Consider the following 19,168-nt stretch of genomic DNA (forward strand, 5'->3'; position numbering starts at 1 on the left):
CAATGGGAAATAGAAAAGGAATGTCAAAAGGGTAATGTTATAATAGTCATGGGAGATTTCAACATGCAGTTCATTTGGGAAAATCAGGTTGATAATGAATTTCAAGAGAGTGAGGCTGGAACTACGCAGAGGGTTAAAAAGAGCAGAAGAGAAACTGAGGCTTGCTGCTGAAGAGAACTACACTCACCAATAAAACAGCACCAAGACAACATTGGAGGACAGCGCCTTCAAATGCAGTCGCTGCAGCCGAGACTGTCACTCCTGTGTGGACCTCTATAGCTACAACAGACGCTGCTCTAACACAGACTGAAGCAAGACTTTCCAGGTGTAGATCCATGGTCTCGCGAGACTAACGGATACCACACACACACACACACGTGTTTGTTGAATGTCTATGAGATGGCATTTTAGAGCAGTTTGTCATTGAGCCTACCAGGGAATCAACTACACTGGGCGTTATATAATGAACCAGAGGCGATTAGGGAGCTTAAGATAAAAGAACTCCGAGGAGACAGTGATCACAATATGATTGAGTTCTACTTGAAATTTGATACGGAGGAAGTAAAGTCTGACACAGTATTTCAGTTAAGTAAAGGAAATTACAGTGGTATGAGAGAGGAGTTGGCCAAAGTAAACTGGAAGGAGATGCGGGCAGGAATGACAGCAGAGCAGCAATGGTCTGAGATTCTGGGAAAAATAAAGGTGGTTCAGGGTAGATGTATCCCAAAAATGAAAATGGCAAAATACTACAACCATAGCCTATAAGGGAAGTCAACGCTAATGTAAAAGCAAAACAGAGGGCATACAACAAAGCAAGAATTAGTAGCAAGATAAAGGATTGGGAAGCTTTTAAAAACCTACAGGTGCAACTGAAAGAATCATTAAGAGGCTGCTCACCAAATTAAGAGCCCACGGTATTACAGGAAGGTTACTAAACATGGTTATAGCATTCCCTGATTGATAGGAGACAGCGAATGGCAATAAAAGGATCCTTTTCTGGTTGCCTGCCAGTGATGAGTGGTGTTATGCAGAGGTAGGTGTTGGGATCACTTCTTTTTATGCTGTATATAAATGATTTAGATAATGGAATAGATGGCTTTGTTGTCAAGTTTGCAGATGATATGAAGATTGGTGGAGGGGCAGATAGTGTTGCAGAAACAGGTAGGGTGCAGAAGGATTTAGACAGACTAGGAGAATGGGCAAGAGAGTAACAAATGAAATAGCATGTTGGAAAATGCATGGTCATGCACTTTGGTTGTAGAAATAAATATGCGGATTATTTTCTAAATGGGGAGAAAATCCAGGAAACTGAGATGAAGATGGACTTCGGAGTCCTTGTGCAGAACACCCTGAAGGTTAGCTTACAGTCTGAGACAGTGGTGAGGAAGGCAAATGCAATGTTAGCATTCATTTCAAGAGGTCTAAAATACAAGAGCAGGGATGTGATGCTGAGGCTTTATAAGGCACTGGTGAGGCCTCACCTTGAGTGTTATGAATATTTTTGGGCTCCTCATCTAAGGAAAAATGTGCTGTCGTTGGAGAGAGCTCAGAGAAGGTTCACAAGGATGATTCTGGGAATTTTTGATGGCTCTTGGTCTGTGGTAATAAATTCCACAAATTTACACCCTCTGGCTAAAGAAATTTCTTCTCTTATCTTTTTTAAATGGAAGCCCCTCTATCCTGAGGCTGTGCTCTCCTGTCCTAGACTCCCCCACCATGGGAAACATCCTTTCCACATCTTCTCTGTCCAGGCCTTTTAACTTTCAAAAGGGTTCAGTGAGATCCCCATCTGCTTATTCTTCTGAATTCCAGTGAGTATACACCCATAGCCATCAAATGTTCTTCGTATGATAAAACTTTCATTTCCAGAATCATCCTTGTGAACCTCGTTTGAACCCTTGCCAATGCCAGCACATCTTTTCTTTGATGGGGAGCCCAAAAATGTTCACAGTACACAAGGTGAGGCCTCACCAGTGCCTTATAAAGCCTCAGCATCACATCCCTGCTCTTGTATTCTAGACCTCTTGAAATGAATGCTAACATTGCAATTGCCTTCCTCACCACTGTCTCAAACTGTAAGCTAACCTTCAGGGTGTAAAGACAGTAAGGTAGAAGGGCTGAAATGTGTGTACCTCAATGCAAGAAGCATCAGGAACAAAGGTGATGAACTGAGAGCTTGGATACATGCATGGAATTATGATGTAGTGGCCATTACAGAGACTTGACTGGCACCAGGGCAGCAATGGATTCTCAATATTCCTGGATTTCAGTGCTTTAAAAGGGATAGAGAGGGCGGAAAAAGGGGAGGAGGGGTGGCATTACAGGACAGGGATACTATTACAGCTACAGAAAGGGTGGGTAAACATAGAAACACAGAATAGTACAGCACAGTACAGGCCCTTTGGCCCACAATGTTGTGCCGACCCTCAAACCTTGCCTCCCATATAAGCCCCCACCTTAAATTCCTCCAGGATGTAGCAGGATCCTCTTTTGAGTCAATATGGGTGGAAGTCAGGAACAGGAAGGGAGCAGTTACTCTACTGGGGGTATTCTATAGGCCCCCTGGTAGCAGCAGAGATACAGAGGAGCAGATTGGGAGGCAGATTTTGGAAAGGTGCAAAAATAACAGGGTTGTTAGCATGGGTGACTTTAACTTCCCAAATATTGATTGGCACCTGATTAGTTCCAAGGGTTTAGATGGGGCAGAGTTTATTAAATGTGTCCAGGATGGATTCCTGTCACAGTATGTGGACAGGCCGACTAGGGGGAATGCCATACTAGATCTAGTACTAGGTAATGAACCGGGTCAGGTCACAGATCTCTCAGTGGGTGAGCATCTGGGGGACAGTGACCACTGCTCCCTGGCCTTTAGCATTATCATGGAAAAGGATAGAATCAGAGAGGACAGGAACATTTTTAATTGGGGAAAGGCAAATTATGAGGCTATAAGGCTAGAACTTGCGGGTGTGAATTGGGATGATGTTTTTGCAGGGAAATGTACTATGAACATGTGGTCGATGTTTAGAGATCTCTTGCAGGATGTTGGGATAAATTTGTCCCGGTGAGGAAGATAAAGAATGGTAGGGTGAAGGAATCATGGGTGACAAGTGAGGTGGAAAATCTAGTCAGGTGGAAGAAGGCAGCATACATGAGGTTTAGGAAGCAAGGATCAGATGGGTCTATTGAGGAATATAGGGAAGCAAGAAACGAGCTTAAGAAGGGGCTGAGAAGAGCAACAAGGGGGCATGAGAAGGCCTTGGCGAGTAGGGTAAAGGAAAACCCCAAGGCATTTTTCAATTCTGTGAAGGAAAAAAGGATGACAGGAGTGAAGGTAGGACCGATTAGAGATAAAGGTGGGAAGATGTGCCTGGAGGCTGTGGAAGTGAGCGAGGTCCTCAATGAATACTTCTCTTCAGTATTCACCAATGAGAGGGAACTTGATGATGGTGAGGACAATATGAGTGAGGTTGATGTTCTGGAGCATGCTGATATTAAGGAAGAGGAGGTGTTGGAGTTGTTAAAATACATCAGCACAGATAAGTCCCTGGGGCCTGACGGAATATTCCCCAGGCTGCTCCACGAGGCGAGAGAAGAGATTGTTGAGCCTCTGGCTAGGATCTTTATGTCCTCGTTTGTCCATGGGAATGGTATCGGACGATTGGAGGAAGGCGAATGTTGTCCCCTTGTTCAAAAAAGGTAGTAGGGATAGTCCGGGTAATTATAGACCAGTGAGCCTTACGTCTGTGATGGGAAAGCTGTTGGAAAAGACTCTTAGAGATAGGATCTATAGGCATTTAGAGAATCATGGTCTGATCAGGGACAGTCAGCATGGCTTTGTGAAGGGCAGATCGTGTCTAACAAACCAGACAGAGTTCTTTGAGGAGGTGACCAGACATATAGATGAGGGTAGTGCAGTGGATATGATCTATATGGATTTTAGTAAGGCATTCGACAAGGTTCCATATGGTAGGCTTATTCAGAAAGTTAGAAGGCTTGGGATCCAGGGAAGTTTGGCCAGGTGGATTCAGAATTGGCTTGCCTGCAGAAGGCAGAGGGTGATGGCGGAGGGAGTACGTTCAGATTGGAGGATTGTGACTGGTGGTGTCCCACAAGGATCTGTTCTGGAACCTCTACTTTTCGTGATTTTTATTAACAAGACCTGGATGTGGGGGTAGAAGGGTGGGGTGGCAAGTTTGGAGACGACACAAAGGTTGGTGGTGTTGTAGATAGTGTAGAGGATTGTCAAAGATTGCAGAGAGACATTGATGGGATGCAGAAGTGGGCTGAGAAGTGCAGATGGAGTTCGACCCGGAGAAGTGTGAGGTGGTACACTTTGGAAGGACAAACTCCAAGGCAGAGTACAAAGTAAATGGCAGGATACTTGGTAGTGTGGAGGAGCAGAGGGATCTGGGGGTACATGTCCACAGATCCCTGAAAGCTGCCTCACAGGTGGATAGGGTAGTTAAGAAAGCTTATGGGGTGTTAGCTTTCATAAGTCGAGGGATAGAGTTTAAGAGTCGCAATGCAATGATGCAGCTCTATAAAACTCTGGTTAGGCCACACTTGGAGTACTGTGTCCAGTTCTGGTCACCTCACTATAGGAAGGATGTGGAAGCATTGGAAAGGGTACAGAGGAGATTTACCAAGATGCTGCCTTGTTTAGAATGTATGCATTACAATCAGAGATTAAGGGAGCTGAGGCTTTACTCTTTGGCGAGAAGGAGGATGAGAGGAGACATGATAGAGGTGTACAAGATAATAAGAGGAATAGATAGAGTGGATAGCCAGCACCGCTTCCCCAGGGCACCACTGCTCAATACAAGAGGACATGGCTTTAAGGTGAAGGGTGGGAAGTTCAAGGGGGATATTAGAGGAAGGTTTTTTTACTCAGAGAGTGGTTGGTGCATGGAATGCACTGCCTGAGTCAGTGGTGGAGGCAGATACACTAGTGAAGTTTAAGAGACTACTAGACAGGTATATGGAGGAATTTAAGGTGGGGGCTTATATGGGAGGCAGGGTTTGAGAGTCAGCACAACATTGTGGGCCAAAGGGCCTGTACTGTGCTGTACTATTCTATGTTCTATGTACTACGACACAACCTGCAAGTTAACCTTTAGGGTGCTTAAGGACTCCCAAGTCCCTTTGCATCTCAGACTTCTGGATTTTCTGCCTGTTTAGAAAATAATCTGCCCATTTATTTCCACTACAAAAGTGCATAACCATGCATTTTCCAACATTGTGCTTCAATTGCCACGTTATTGCTTATTCTCCCAATCTGTCAAGTACTTCTGCAGTCTGCCTGTTTCCTCAAAACTTTCGGCCCCTTCACCCATCTTCATTATCATCTGCAAACTTGGCAACAAAGCCACTTATTTTGTCATCCAAATCATTTATATACTTCATAAAAAGAAGTAGTCCCAACACCTACCCCTGTGGAACACCACTAGTCACTGGCAGCCAACCAGAAAAGGATCCTTTTATTCCCACTCGCTGCCTCCTACCAATCAGCCGATGCTCTAAACAGGTTAGTAACTTCCCTGTAATACCCTGGGCTCTTAACTTGGTAAGCAGCCTCATGTGTGACACCTTGTCAAAGGGCTTCTGAAAGTCCAGATATATAACATCCACTACATCCCCTTTATCTATCCTACTTGTAATTTCGTCAAAGAATTCCAACAGGTTCATCAGGCAAGATTTTCTCTGAAGGAAACCATGATGACTTCGTAGTAACTTGTCCTGTGTCACCAAGTACTCAATCACCTTATCCTTAACAATTGACTCCAACGTCTTCCCAACATCTGAGGTCGGGCTAACTGGTCTATAACTTCCTTTCTGCTGCCTTCCTCCTTTCTTAAAGAGTGGAGCAACGTTTGCAAATTTCCAGTCCTCTGACACCATGCATTGCTGTATGCCCTCTCTTTGGTTTTTACATTAGCTTTGAGTTTCCGTGTCAGCTACGGCTGTGCTATTTTGCCATTTCAGTATTTCTTTGTTTTTGAAATATATCTATCCTGCACCTTCCTCATTTTTCCTTGAAATCTATACCATTGCTGCTCTGCTGTCATTCCTGCCAGCATCTGCTTCCAATTTACTTTGGCCAACTCCTGTCTCATACCACCATAATTTCTTTTCCTTCACTGAAATACTGCTGCATCAGACCCAATCCAATATAGCTGTTCTCCAAGTGGACTCGAACTGCTATAAAAAGCCATCTCATAGGCATTCAACAAACTCACTCTCTTGAGATCTATTACCAAATTTATTTCCCAATCAACCTGCATAGTAAAATCTCCTGTGACTATAACATTGCCCTTTTGACATGACTTTTCTATTTCCCATTGTAATCTGTAGTCCATGTCCCAGCTGCTGTTGGGAGGCCTGTATGTATCTGCCATCAGGGTCTCTTTACCCTTACAGTTTTGTAACTCAACCAACAAGGATTCAACAAATTCTGATCCTACGATCACATCTTTCTACTAATTTGAGACCAGCCTTTACCAGTAGAACCATGCCACCCCCTCTATTCAGCTTCCTATCCTTCCGGTACAATGTATAATCTTGGACATTCAACTCCCAACCCCAACCTTTCTTTAGCCATGATTCATTGATTTCCCTTCCACCAGATCTCCTCCAATCAGATCTCCCCTCCATTGAACATCAGGGCTCTCCTCTATCAGATATCAGATCTCTCCTCCATCAGGTAGCATTTCTCCCCTCCATTGGACAGTAGTTCTCCGCTCCATCAGATATCAAGTACCCCTCTTTCAGGTACCATTTCTCCACAACATCAGATATCAGCTCTCCTCTATATCAGATTTCTAATAATCAGATATCAGATTTCCCCCAAGCAAATACAGTGCCTATAAAAAGTATTCACACTCGCCTTGGATATGTTCATGTTTTATTTTTTTTACAATATTGAATCACAGTAGATTTAATTTAGCTTTTTCTGATACCGATCAACAGAAAAAAAAATTCATGTCAGAGTGAAAACAGATTTCTATTAAGTGATCTAAATTAATTATAAATATAAAACACAAAATAATTGATTGCATAACTATTCACCCATCTTTAATGTGACACAGCAAATCATCACTGGTGCAACCAATTGGTTATAGAAGTTACATAATTAGCTAAAAAGAGACCGCTGTGTGCAGTCAAGGTGTTGCAGTTCACTGTAGTGAAAATACACCCGGATCCAGAGGGCCCAACTGCTGGTGAGTCAGTATTCTAACAAAAACTACACCGTGAAGACAAAAGAACACTCCAAGTAACAATGTGAAGAAGCTATTGAAAAGCACAAGTCGGGAAATGGATACAAGAAAATTTCCAAGTCAGTGAATATCCCTTGGCTATTCAATCATCAAGAAACAGAAAGAACATGGCACAGCTGTAAACCTGCCTAGAGCAGGCTGTCCATGCAAGAAGGGGAAGAAGGGGACTCGTGAGGGAGGCCACCAAGAGACCTGTGATAACTCTGGAGGAGTTACAAGCTTCAGTGGCTAAGATGGGATACAACTTATGGCATACAACTGTTGCCCAGGGGGCTTCACCATTCCAGCTTTATGGGAGAGTGACAAAGAGAAAGCCACTGTTGAAAAAGTTCACAAGAAATCTTGGCCAGAGTTTGCCAGAAGGCATGTGGGAGACTGTAAAGCTAGCTAGAAGAACAGCCTATGTTCTGATGAAACCAAAATTGAGCATTTTGGCCATCAGACTAAACACTATGTTTGGCATAAGCCAAGTACTGCACATCATCAAAAACATGCCATCCCTACCGTGAAGCATGAAATGGTGGCTGCATCATGCTGTGGGAATGCTTCACTGCAGGAGGCCTTGGAAGGCTGTGAAAATAGAGGGTAACATTAATACAGCAAAATACAGGGAAATCCTGAAGGAAAAACTGATGCAGCCTGCAAGAGAACTGTTGCTGGGGAGAAGATTTGTTTTCCAGTAAGACAATGATCCCAGCATAAAGCCAAAGCTTCACAGGAATGGCTTAAAAACAACAAAGTTAATGTCCTGGAGTGGTCAAGTCAGAGTCCAGACTCAATCCAATTGGGAATTTGAGGCTGGACTTGAAAAGGGCTGTTCACTCACAATCCCAATGCAATCTGACAGAACTTGAGCAGTTTTGTAAAGAAGAATGGGGAAAAAATGCAGTGTGCAGATGTGCAAAGCTGATAGAGACCTATCCACACAGACTCAGGGCTGTAATTGCTGCCAAAGGTGCATTTAGTAAATACTGACTTGAAGGGGCTGAGTAAATATGCAATCAATTGTTTTGTGTTTTATATTTGTAATTAATTTAGATTACTATGTAGAGAGCTGTTTCCACTTTGATAAGAAAGAGTCTTTTTCTGGTGAGCAGTATTAAAAAAAGAGCCAAATTAAAAAGAAGAATAAAAAGAAACATGCACCTCCCCCACCACCACCTCCCTGGAGCCAGGGTCCGTGATGTTTCTGAACACAACCACAATATCCTGAAAAGGGAGGGTGAGCAGCCAGAAGTTATTGTACATATTGGTAGCCAGATCTTTTTAGCGAGCTTAATGTAGAGCAACCCTTAGGAGGCAGTCATCATAATATGATTGAATTCATACTGCAATTGGAGAGGGAGAAGCATAGTTCACATGGATCAGTATCGCAATGGAATAAAGGGAATTACAGAGGCATGAGAGAGGAGCTTGAGACAGTGGAATGCATGGCAGTGGACTGAGGAGAATGAGAGAGTGCATTGGAGGAGGATATTGGAGGGATGACCACACAGCAGAGATGGCTGAAATTTCTAGGAATAGTTCACAAGGCGCAGGATACATATGTCCCACAGAAAAAGTTCTCAAATGGCATCGGTAGGCAACTGTGGCTGACAAGGGAAGTTCAGGATTGCATAAAAGCCAACGAAAGGCATATATGGTAGCAAAAGTGAGTGGGAAGTTTTTAAAATCCAACCAAAGACAAATAAAAAAAGCATAGAAAGGGAAAAGATCTGAGGGCAGACTAGCAAATAATATTAAGCAGGATACCAAAAGTCAGTTATATAAGGAGTAAAAGAGAGTTGAGAGTTGATATTGGACCACTGGAAAGTGATGCTGGTGAGATAGTTATAGGAAATAAAGAAATGGCAGATGAAGCTAATGAGTACTTGGCATCAGTATTCACTATGGAAGACACTAGCAGTGTGCCAGAGGTTGGTGAGTGTCAGGGAGCAGGAGTGAGTGCCATTGCTATTACAAATGAAAAAGTGCTGGGCAGACTCAAAGGTCTTAAGGTGGATAAGTCACCTGGGCCAGATGGACTACATCTCAGAGTCCTGGGAGAGGTTGCTGAAGAGATAATGGATGCATTGGTCATGATCTTTCAAGAATCACTTGATTCTGGTATGGTCCTGGAGGACTAGAAGATGGCAAAATGTCACTCCACTCCTTAAGAAGTGAGGAAGACAAAACAAAGGAAATTATAGGCTAGTTAGCCTCATAGAAACATAGAAAATAGGTGCAGGAGTCTGCCATTCGGCCCTTTGAGCCTGCACTGCTATTCAGTATGATCATGGCTGATCATCCAACTCAGAACCCTGTACCAGCCTTCCCTCCATACCCCCCGATCCCTTTAGCCACAAGCGCATATCTTATATCTGTGATTGCGAAAGTGTTGGAGTCCATTTTTAAGGGTGAGGTTTCAGGGTACTTGGAGACAAATGATAAAATATGTCAAAGTTATAGTTCAAGCAACAAGCAGGGTGGACAAAGGGGAAACAGTAGATGTCATTTACTTGTACTTTCAGAAGGCACAATATGTTGCCATGCATGAGGCTGCTTAACAAGAGAGAATCCTATGGCTATTACTGGAAATACTGGGATGGATAGCGGAATGGTTGACAGGCAGGAGGCAGCGAGTGAGAATGAAAGGGGCCTTTTCTGGTCGGCTGCCAGTGACTAGTGGTGTTCCTCAGGGGTCAGTATTGGGACCACTACTTCTCACATTGTTTGTCAATGATTTGGATAATGGGATTGATGGCTTTGTGGCAAAGTTTGTGATGATACAAAGATAGGTGGATGGGTAGGTAGTGCTGAGGAAGCAATGTGATTGCAGCAGGAATTAGAGAAATTGCAGGAATGGGCAAAAAACTGGCAGATGGAATACAGTGTTGGGAAATGTATGATAATGCATTTTGGTTAAAGGAACAATAGTGTGGATTATTACCTAAATGGGGAGAAGGTTTAAACATCAGAGGTGCAGAGCGACTTAGGAGTCCTCGTGCAAGACTCCCAGAAGATTAATTTACAGGTTATGTCTGTGGTAAAGAAGGCAAAGGCAAAGTTGCAATTTATTTCAAGGAGAATAGAATGTAAAAGCAAGGAGATAATTCTGAGCCTTTATAAGACACTAGTCAAGTCGCACTTGGAGTATTGTCAACGGTTTTGGGCCTCATATCACAGAAAGGATGTGTTGTCATTGAAGAGAGTCCAGAGGAGGTTCACGAAGATTATTCTGGGAATGAAGGGGTTAACATATGAGGAGTGTTTGGCAGCTTTGGGCCTGTACTCACTGGAATTTAGAAGAATGTGGGGGATCTCATTGAAACCTACTGAATGTTGAAGGATTAGATAGGGTGGATGTGGAGAGGATGTTTCTTATGGTGGGTGTCTCCAGAACTAGAGGCACAGCCTCAAAATTGAGTGGTGACCTTTTAGAACAGAGGTAAGGAAGAATTTTTTTAGCCAGAGAGTAGTGAATCTGTGGAATGCTCTGCTACAGACCGCGATGGAGGCCAAGTCTGTGGGCATATTTAAAGCAGAAGTTGATAGTTTCCTGGTTGGTCAGGGTATCAAAGGATATGGCAAGAAGGCAGATGTATGACATTGAGTGGGATTTGGGATCAGCCATGATGGAATCACGGAGCAGACTCGATGGGTTGAATACTCTGATTCGGCTCCTATATCTTATAGTCTAAATCTACCGTGATTCAAGTTGTAAACAATAAAGTATGAAAACATTCTGGTGAATACTTTTTGTGGCACTGTATCAGATTAACCCGCTATAAGATATCAGCCCTCCCTTCCAACAGATATGAGAGCTACATTCCAGCAGATATCAGATCTCCACTCCATTAGATATCATGCTTCCCCTGCCTCAGATATCAGGTCTCTCCACCATCAATACCAGATCGCCTCTGAATCATATATCTGACATCCCCACCATCAGGAATCAGATCGACTCTTCATCAGGTATCTGATCTCGCCTCCATCAATTTCCATCAGATATCAGACCTCCCCAACAGTAGGTATATCAGATCTCCCATGTAGCAGACATCAGATCACCCCTGCAACAGATATCGGATCTACCCTACATCAGATATCAGATACCTCGAACATCATAAATCAGGTATCTCCTCCATCAGGTTTCCCCTCCAGCAGTTATCATGTCTCTCCTGCTTCAGTTATTTTGTCTCCCCTCCATCAGACATCAGAACATCCGTCCTGCAGATACCAGATTTCTCCTCCAGCGGCTATCAGATCAACCCACCATCAGATATAAGGTCTCCCCTCTGGCAGTTATCAGGTCTTTGCACCTGAAAGGTATCAGGTCACCACCTCTAACAAATATCAGCTCTCCCTTCTATCAGATACCAGGTTTTTTCCCTCCATCAGATATCAGCTTTCCCCTCCATATGATATCAGGTCACCCCTCTAACAGGTATTGGTTCTCCCCCCCTATCAGATTTCAGATCTTCCCTCCATCAGAAATCAGATCTCTTTCCTCACATCTACTCTCTATCAGATATCAGGTTTTCCTTACAGCAGATATCAGATCTACACTTCTGCAGATATGTCTCTGTTCCATCAAATATCAGGGGTCTCTATCATCATATATGTGATATCCCCTCTATCAGATCTCCCCTCTATCAGATATGAGATCATTTCTACATCAAATATAATATTTCCCATCCATCATATAGCCGATCTCCACTTCATCAGATATCATGTCTCCCCACCATTAGATATCAGGTCTCTTGAACAGCATATATCAGATATCTCTTTCTTCGGATCTCCCCTCTATCATATATCAGATCTCCCCACCATCAATTTCCCTCAAACAGACATCAAATCTCCCCTCCATCAGATGTCAGGTCACCCCCTCCATCCGATTATCAGGTCTCCCCTCTAACAGGTATTGGTTTTCCCCTCTATCAGATATCAGATCTCCCCTTCATCAGAAATCAGATCTCTCTTCCTTCAGATCTACTATCTTCCCTCCATCAGATATCATGTTTCACCACCATTAGACATCAGGTCTCCCCTCCATCAGACGTCAGATCTCCCCTCCATCAGACGTCAGATCTCCCTTCCATCAGACGTCACATCTCCCCTCCATCAGACGTCACATCTCCCCTCCATCAGACATCAGATCTCCCCTCCATCAGACGTCACATCTCCCCTCCATCAGACATCAGATCTCCCCTCCATCAGACGTCAGATCTCCCCTCCATCAGACGTCAGATCTCCCCTCCATCAGACGTCACACCTCCCCTCCATCTGACGTCACACCTCCCCTCCATCTGACTTCACACCTCCCCTCCATCTGACGTCAGATCTCCCTTCCATCAGACGTCACATCTCCCCTCCATTTGACGTCACATCTCCCCTCCATCTGACGTCAGATCTCCGATGTTTCAGATATCAGATCTCCCTTCTATAAGCTATCAGGTTTCCACCTCTATCTATTCATCTCATACTCTTAGGAACATCTATCAGATTTCTCCTCAGCCACTGCCACCTCAGAGAAAGAAAAACAATCCAAGTTTGTCCAGCCTCTTGTTATAGCACTTGGGCTATGATCCAGACAGCATTCTGATAAACATCTTCTGCACTCTCTCCATAGCCTTGACATCCATTCTACATTGGGGTGATCAGAACTGCACACAATTTTCCAGATATGGCCTAACCAAATGTTTTGTGCAGCTGCCACACTTTTTCCTGACATTGAAACTCAGCTTCCCAACCACCTTCTTCATCTACTTACCTCCTGGTGGTATTGCTTTCTGTGCGCTATACGGACACACCCCAAGATCTTTCTGTACTTCAATACTCCTAAAGGTCCAGCCATATGCTGTGTACTTTCCTGTATATTTGACAGGCTTCCCTCACTTATTCATTCAGTTAAATTCCATCTACCGTTTCCCTGTCCACATTTCCAACTGTTCTCCCATTGTATCCATTGACATCCCTTCTCATTGTCCACAACACCTTCAAGGTTCTTGTCATCTACAAGTTTACAAATCAGATTATCTATATTTACATCCAAATCATCTCATTAATATTACTTTCATTGTCCTCTCAGTCTTGTTCTTCACGCTTGTCTATTCCTCCCCCATCTATTCTCATTCCCATTTTTGTTCTCTCCCTCTCTTCATCCATTGCCATCTGCACTATTCTTATCTTCTTTTGCTGGTATCCTTATTTTGCTCTGTTGTCAACGATTCTGCCTTTCTCAGTGAGAGTAACCAGCAACCTCTGAATGTTGTTGAAACCCAATTTTGGGAAGAAACTATCCCTGTTTATCTTCTCTGTCTGTAGTGACAGGACTGTCCTACCACAAGCCTTTGGAAATTAGTGGCAGTCAATCCAGACGGATAATCTCTGCAGTTGAAGACAGTGAGGGGGATCTCACCAAATCATCTTAGGTCCTGAGGAGACATATGCTCTTCTGCCCACTCCGTCCTACACCCCTCCCCACCCTGGTTAAAATTCCCTCACTCACGGGCTCCACCACGGCAGGCTCTCCTTTCTGGCCTTTATCGCCTCTCAGTCCCAGAGAATTCGTGCTCACCTGCAGCCAGAAAAAAATTGACATCAACTTTGGGGCATAAGGCACTGGAACCCCCACCCGTCCCGCGAGTCACGGTCAATGCCCTGAGCTGCCAACATCGCACTGATGAGGCAAGAAGTTAGTGGTGATTCACAAAATGGTTTCTTCACCATCACCGAATTCCACGGCATGGAGAACCACCCACCCATCGAGGATCCCAATCGCTGCAAACATTTACTATACAGGGGCCTTTGGTCAAATCAGGTCGAAGCTGACTCACAGACCAACCCCATTCCCCACTAGGTTTTCCCACCACCCCTTCTCCCTGGTATTAACCCCTCATCCAGCCACTGCCAGTTAGGTTAAAACTTACTAACCTGCCCCCATAATGTCACCTGCACCTTATCGCAGATATTCCTCTGTTCAATATCCCTCCCTCACTCACTTAAAACTGACTCCATTTTCTCATTCCGAGACCAGATGAAGGGGTTCTGACCTGGAATGTTGACTGTTCCTCTCCCCACAGATGTTGCCTGACCAGCCATGTGTTTCCAGTGAATGAGACTCTGTACCTGGATAAGGTCCAGCTCCTCTCACCCCTCTACCTGGACCGATCCCTGCAGGGGCCATGTCTTCATGTGCAGGGACTTTGAGGTGGTTGTTTCTCCATCCCCTCGCGCAGAGATCGGAGACAGAACTGTAACCATGAGCCCATGATCCAGCATATCATTCTCCATAACTTCTGCCATTTCCAGTGAGATCCCAGCTCCAGGCACACCTCTCACCTCATCCGGTTTTTGACAGGGATTGCTTCACATCACTCCCTTACCCACTCATAGCTTCCCACTGACCTCCCTCATGGTACTGCAAGGAGTATGTGTTACACTACCCCTAGTACTCCCCCTCAGCACCATTCACAGCCCCAAGCAGTCTTTCCAGGTGAGGTTACACTTCACCTGCAAGTCTGTCGGGGTACACACACAAAATAATGAAAGGTCTTGGCTTAGAACATCAAGAATTTATTTCCCTTCATAGATGCTGCCTGATTTGATGAATTCCTCCAGCATTTTGTGTTTGCTATTCAATATTTCCAGCATATGCAGAATCTCTTGGTGATTTATTGTATCTGCTGCATGTGGTACAGTCTCCTCGACATCACCGAGCCCCAATGCAGACTGGGTGTTGCTTCATTAAGCACCTCTGCTCTGTCTCCCAGTGACCACACACTTCAATTCGACATCCCAATCCCACTCTAACATGTCTGTCCATGGCTTCCTCTACTGACATGATGATGCCAAATTCAGGCTGGAGGAACTACACCTCACATGCTTCCTGGGAAGCCTCCAAACTGATGGCAAGAACATCGATTTCTCTAACCCGGTAATTTCTTCCCCTCTCTGCTGTCTTTTCCATTTCCCATTCTGCCTCTCCTCTCACCCTGTATCTTCTTCTCACCTCCTTCTGGTGATCCTCCTCCTTCCCTTTCTCCCATGGTCTATTCTTCTCTCCTAACAAATCTCTTCTTCTTCTTCAGCCTATCACCACCCAGATTCTTACTTCATCCCCTTCCCCCCCCCCCCCACTTTCTAGCTTCCACTCTTTCCACTCCCTCCATGTTTTTAATTCTGGTTTCTGCCCCCTTCATTGCCAGTCCTGATTAAGTGTTTCAGCCCATAACTTCAACTCTGTCTCCTCCATAGGTGCTGCCTGACCTGTTGAGTTCCTCTAGCGTTTTGTGTGTGATGCTCTAGATTTCCAACATCTACAGAACCTCTTGTGTCCACTTTACAGGAAGGGTACGGCAGCAGTAAAGGGACGACAGAAGAGATTCATCAAGATATTACCTGGAATTGAAGGCTGCAATTATAAAGAAGACATTGGGTAGTCTGCATACATGGCAGCTGAGTAATAAGATTATGGTGTCCTTTGCCAGTGACAAGTGAGGTTCAGCAGGGGTTAGTATTGGGATGACAACTGTTCACTTCCTTCAGCAATGATGTGTATGAAGGAACTGATGGATTTGTGGTCAATTTGCAGCCAATACAAAGATAGGTGGAGGGGCAGGTAGTGTCGAGGAAGCAGGGAGTCTGTAGAAGGACTTAGATGAGGAGAATCGGCAAAGTGTGGCAGATGGAATATAGTGTAGGAAAGTATACGGTCATGCACTTTGGTAGAAGGAATAAAGACGGGGAGAAAATTCCCAGTGGCATGTACGTAAGCCTCTATGGTCTTGTGGAGTTGTATAACACCCTGAGGGGCGGAGAGAGAGTTACCATCCTTTCCCCTGGAAAGTCTAGAATGAGACGGCACAGGTTTAATCCAAGAGGGGAGGAATTTAAAGGGGACCTGAGCAGCAGGTTTTCGACACAGTGGATGGGGGGTATAGGCAATGAGCTCCCAGAGGAAGTGGTGGAAGCAAGTACAAATTCAGAGTTTGAAAGGCTTTTGGACAGGTAGCTGGCCACAACAGGAGTGCTGGTTTTTGACTTAATGCAGTTAGATGGGTCTTATGTAGACATGCTATATCTCGGCTGTGGACCCTGTGATTCCAACATGCATGTAAGTCATTGCAGGGAGACTCACACTTATTTCTGCAGCAACCCCTTGGCCAATGTTCTCCTCAGCTGTGACCGATGGCTCCTTATCCTCATATTCTGTCACCTCATAATAATATTCATCGCCATAATGACTGGGGTCATATTCACTGGGGTCGTACTCAATGTCGTACTCTTTGAAATCAGGATCATTGGTACTTGCACCTTTGGCCGGAGAACCTTTCAAGTCTTGACCTTTGTGCTCTTGCCCTGTCAGTTCATGTTCAGTGAAGTCATATTCACTGGGGCCATACTCGGTATCATCTGCTTTGAAATTGGGATCATTGGACCTTAAACCTTTAACTGGAGAACCTCTGGAGTCTTGCCCTTTGAATTCATACTCATTGGGGTCATACTCATTGGGGTCATGTTCACTGGGGTCATGTTCACTGGGGTCATGCCCTTTGAGGCTGTTTTCATTTTCACTGTATTCTTTGAAGTCGTGTTCGATGTACTCGTACTCATTGAAGTTCTGTTCTTTTCCCTCAGAGTCTTTCTCGTCAGGATAATAATCATCTTCTCCAATCACATATTCTTTATAATCTTCATCCATGTTGGTCTTAGTTTTATCCATGTGATTTGCGATGGTTCAGAAATGGAGAGTGATAGAAGCAGAGTGTTAGCAAAGCAAAGATAAATTCCACACTACAGACCTTTGCAAAGTAGCCACGGAGATGGAGACAGGAAGATCTATGGTGGTCTGGGGCAGTCGGTCCCTTTGGCAGGAAACTCTGGCCACCAGACATGTTCATTAGTTGTATCAGTGAGTTGGTCATTTTGGAGAGGAGCCTGATCCTCAGTGTAAGGGTCAGCATTCAGGGTAGGGGTTCATGAAGCAGAGCAGTGATGAGGGGTTGGCTTCATCTCCAGGCAGTCTTTGCAAATTAGTCTTAGCTTGGAGGCAAGGCCCAGCTCAGAACTTTTAACATTTTTGCTTTGTTTGATTTCAGCTTTCAATAATATTTCTTTTCTTTTTTGACAGGGAAGGTTTCAGAATGACAAGAGAAAGGATGCAAATGAGCAGTGCCACACCTTGTGAATCAAACCTCAAGGCCATGGGCAGAGGTACGACCCAGCAACACATTACCTGTGGTCATCTCTGCATTAGGTGCTGTAGGAGGAGCTACTCGGCCATTGAGTCTGTGCCAGCTCACAGATTCCTGATTAGATTTCCATGTCTCCTATTCCCTCACATAGCCATCAACTTCCCCCAGATTCCACCCCTCACCCACACCCCGGGGACAACTTACAGCTGCCAGTTAACCGACCAACCTGTGAGTCTTTAGGAGGAAACAAGAGCACCCAGGGGAGTCCCTCACCATCACAGAGAAACAGCACCTGAGATGGGGATTGAACCTGTGTCTCTGGGCTGTGAAGCAGCAGCTCTGCTATTGAGTCACTCTGCTGTGCTGAAAGATTTTGCTGACGGGTTGAATGGTGGAGGATTTGAGGATGTGCTGGGTACAAATCAGACAAGAACACAAGTACTGGGTGCAAGCCCTGAAAACCTTCCCCCACCAGTAGCAAGGGAGCATCTCCACCAATACTGGGTCCCTCACAAATACCGGGATTTTCACCAATACCGGGTCATTCACCAATACTGGGACGTTCACAAATACCAGGTCATTCACCAATACCGAGTCATTCACCAATAGCGGGTCCCTCACCAATATCGGGATTTTCACCAATACTGGGTCCTTCACCAATACCGGGTCCTTCACAAATACTGGGTACTTCACCAATACCGGGACCCTCACCAATACCAGGTCCTTCACCAATACCGGGTCCCTCACCAATACCGGGACCCTCACCAATACCGGGTCCTTCACCAATACCAGGTCATTCACCAATACCCAGTCCTTCACCAATACCGGGACCCTCACCAATACCGGGTCCCTCACCAATACTGGGACTATCACCAATACCGGGTCCCTCACCAATACTGGGACTATCACCAATACCGGGTCCTTCACCAATACCGGGACCCTCACCAATACCGGGTCCCTCACCAATACTGGGACAATCACCAATACCGGGTCGTTCACCATTACCGGGTCCCTCACCAATACTGGGATTTTCACCAATACCGGGTCCTTCACCAATACTGGGATTTTCACCAGTACTGGGTCATTCACAAATACCGGGTCATTCACAAATACCGGGTCATTCACCAATACCGGGACCTTCACCAATCCTGGAACTCCCTCACACCAGCACAATGGAAGCAGAGGGTCACAGAAGTGGCTCATCACCGGCTTGTGACGGTCAACTAAGGATGGACGATAACTTTTGGTGGTCAGTGGTCAGTGGTCAGTGAAATGCAGCCAGGTGTTCCTTGCTCCTGGGACCTGTAGGATAGTCACACTCTTGGACTGAGGGATCTGTACTGTGCTGTGGTGTTTCATCTTTCTGTTTTTATGAATCAAACAAAGTACAAACAATGTTAAAGCATTCCACGGGCATCCACAGTGTGCCCTCCTGCAGCAATTAACAAAAATATTTCTATTCAAATGAAACAGGCAGAGAAAATGAACAAGTCAGTGGATTTCAAACAAATTAAGCAATTTGTTGCCACCAAAGATTAAACCATACCGCAGATGAACCACGCTCAGCTCAGCCGTGGTGGCTCCAGGCTTGGGTCTTACTGCCGAATTTCTGCAGCTCCATCGAAGGCCCCTCCTTCTGCTATTCAGACACCACTCTCCTCCTCCATGTGAATTCTCCCCCCACCTACAATCCCAGCTTTGGAGCTGGCCTCCAAACAA

The 19,168-nt window shown here is 44.9% G+C and overlaps 1 protein-coding gene across 2 annotated transcripts in view; it reads right to left on the reverse strand.

Moving 5' to 3' along the window:
* Positions 1-19,168, reverse strand: part of col11a1a (collagen, type XI, alpha 1a) — a 605,254-nt gene that overhangs the window by 309,151 nt on the left and 276,935 nt on the right. For both annotated transcript variants that reach the window (XM_063064825.1, XM_063064824.1), the window contains 2 exons: positions 16,393-16,962; positions 13,762-13,830 (listed from right to left, as the gene is read on the reverse strand). In XM_063064825.1, coding sequence (XP_062920895.1) covers positions 13,762-13,830; positions 16,393-16,962 — 639 coding nt within the window. The remainder of the gene's footprint in view (positions 1-13,761; positions 13,831-16,392; positions 16,963-19,168) is intronic.

This window comes from Mobula hypostoma, chromosome 12 (assembly GCF_963921235.1).
Source record: "Mobula hypostoma chromosome 12, sMobHyp1.1, whole genome shotgun sequence".
Taxonomy (NCBI): Eukaryota; Metazoa; Chordata; class Chondrichthyes; order Myliobatiformes; family Myliobatidae; genus Mobula; species Mobula hypostoma.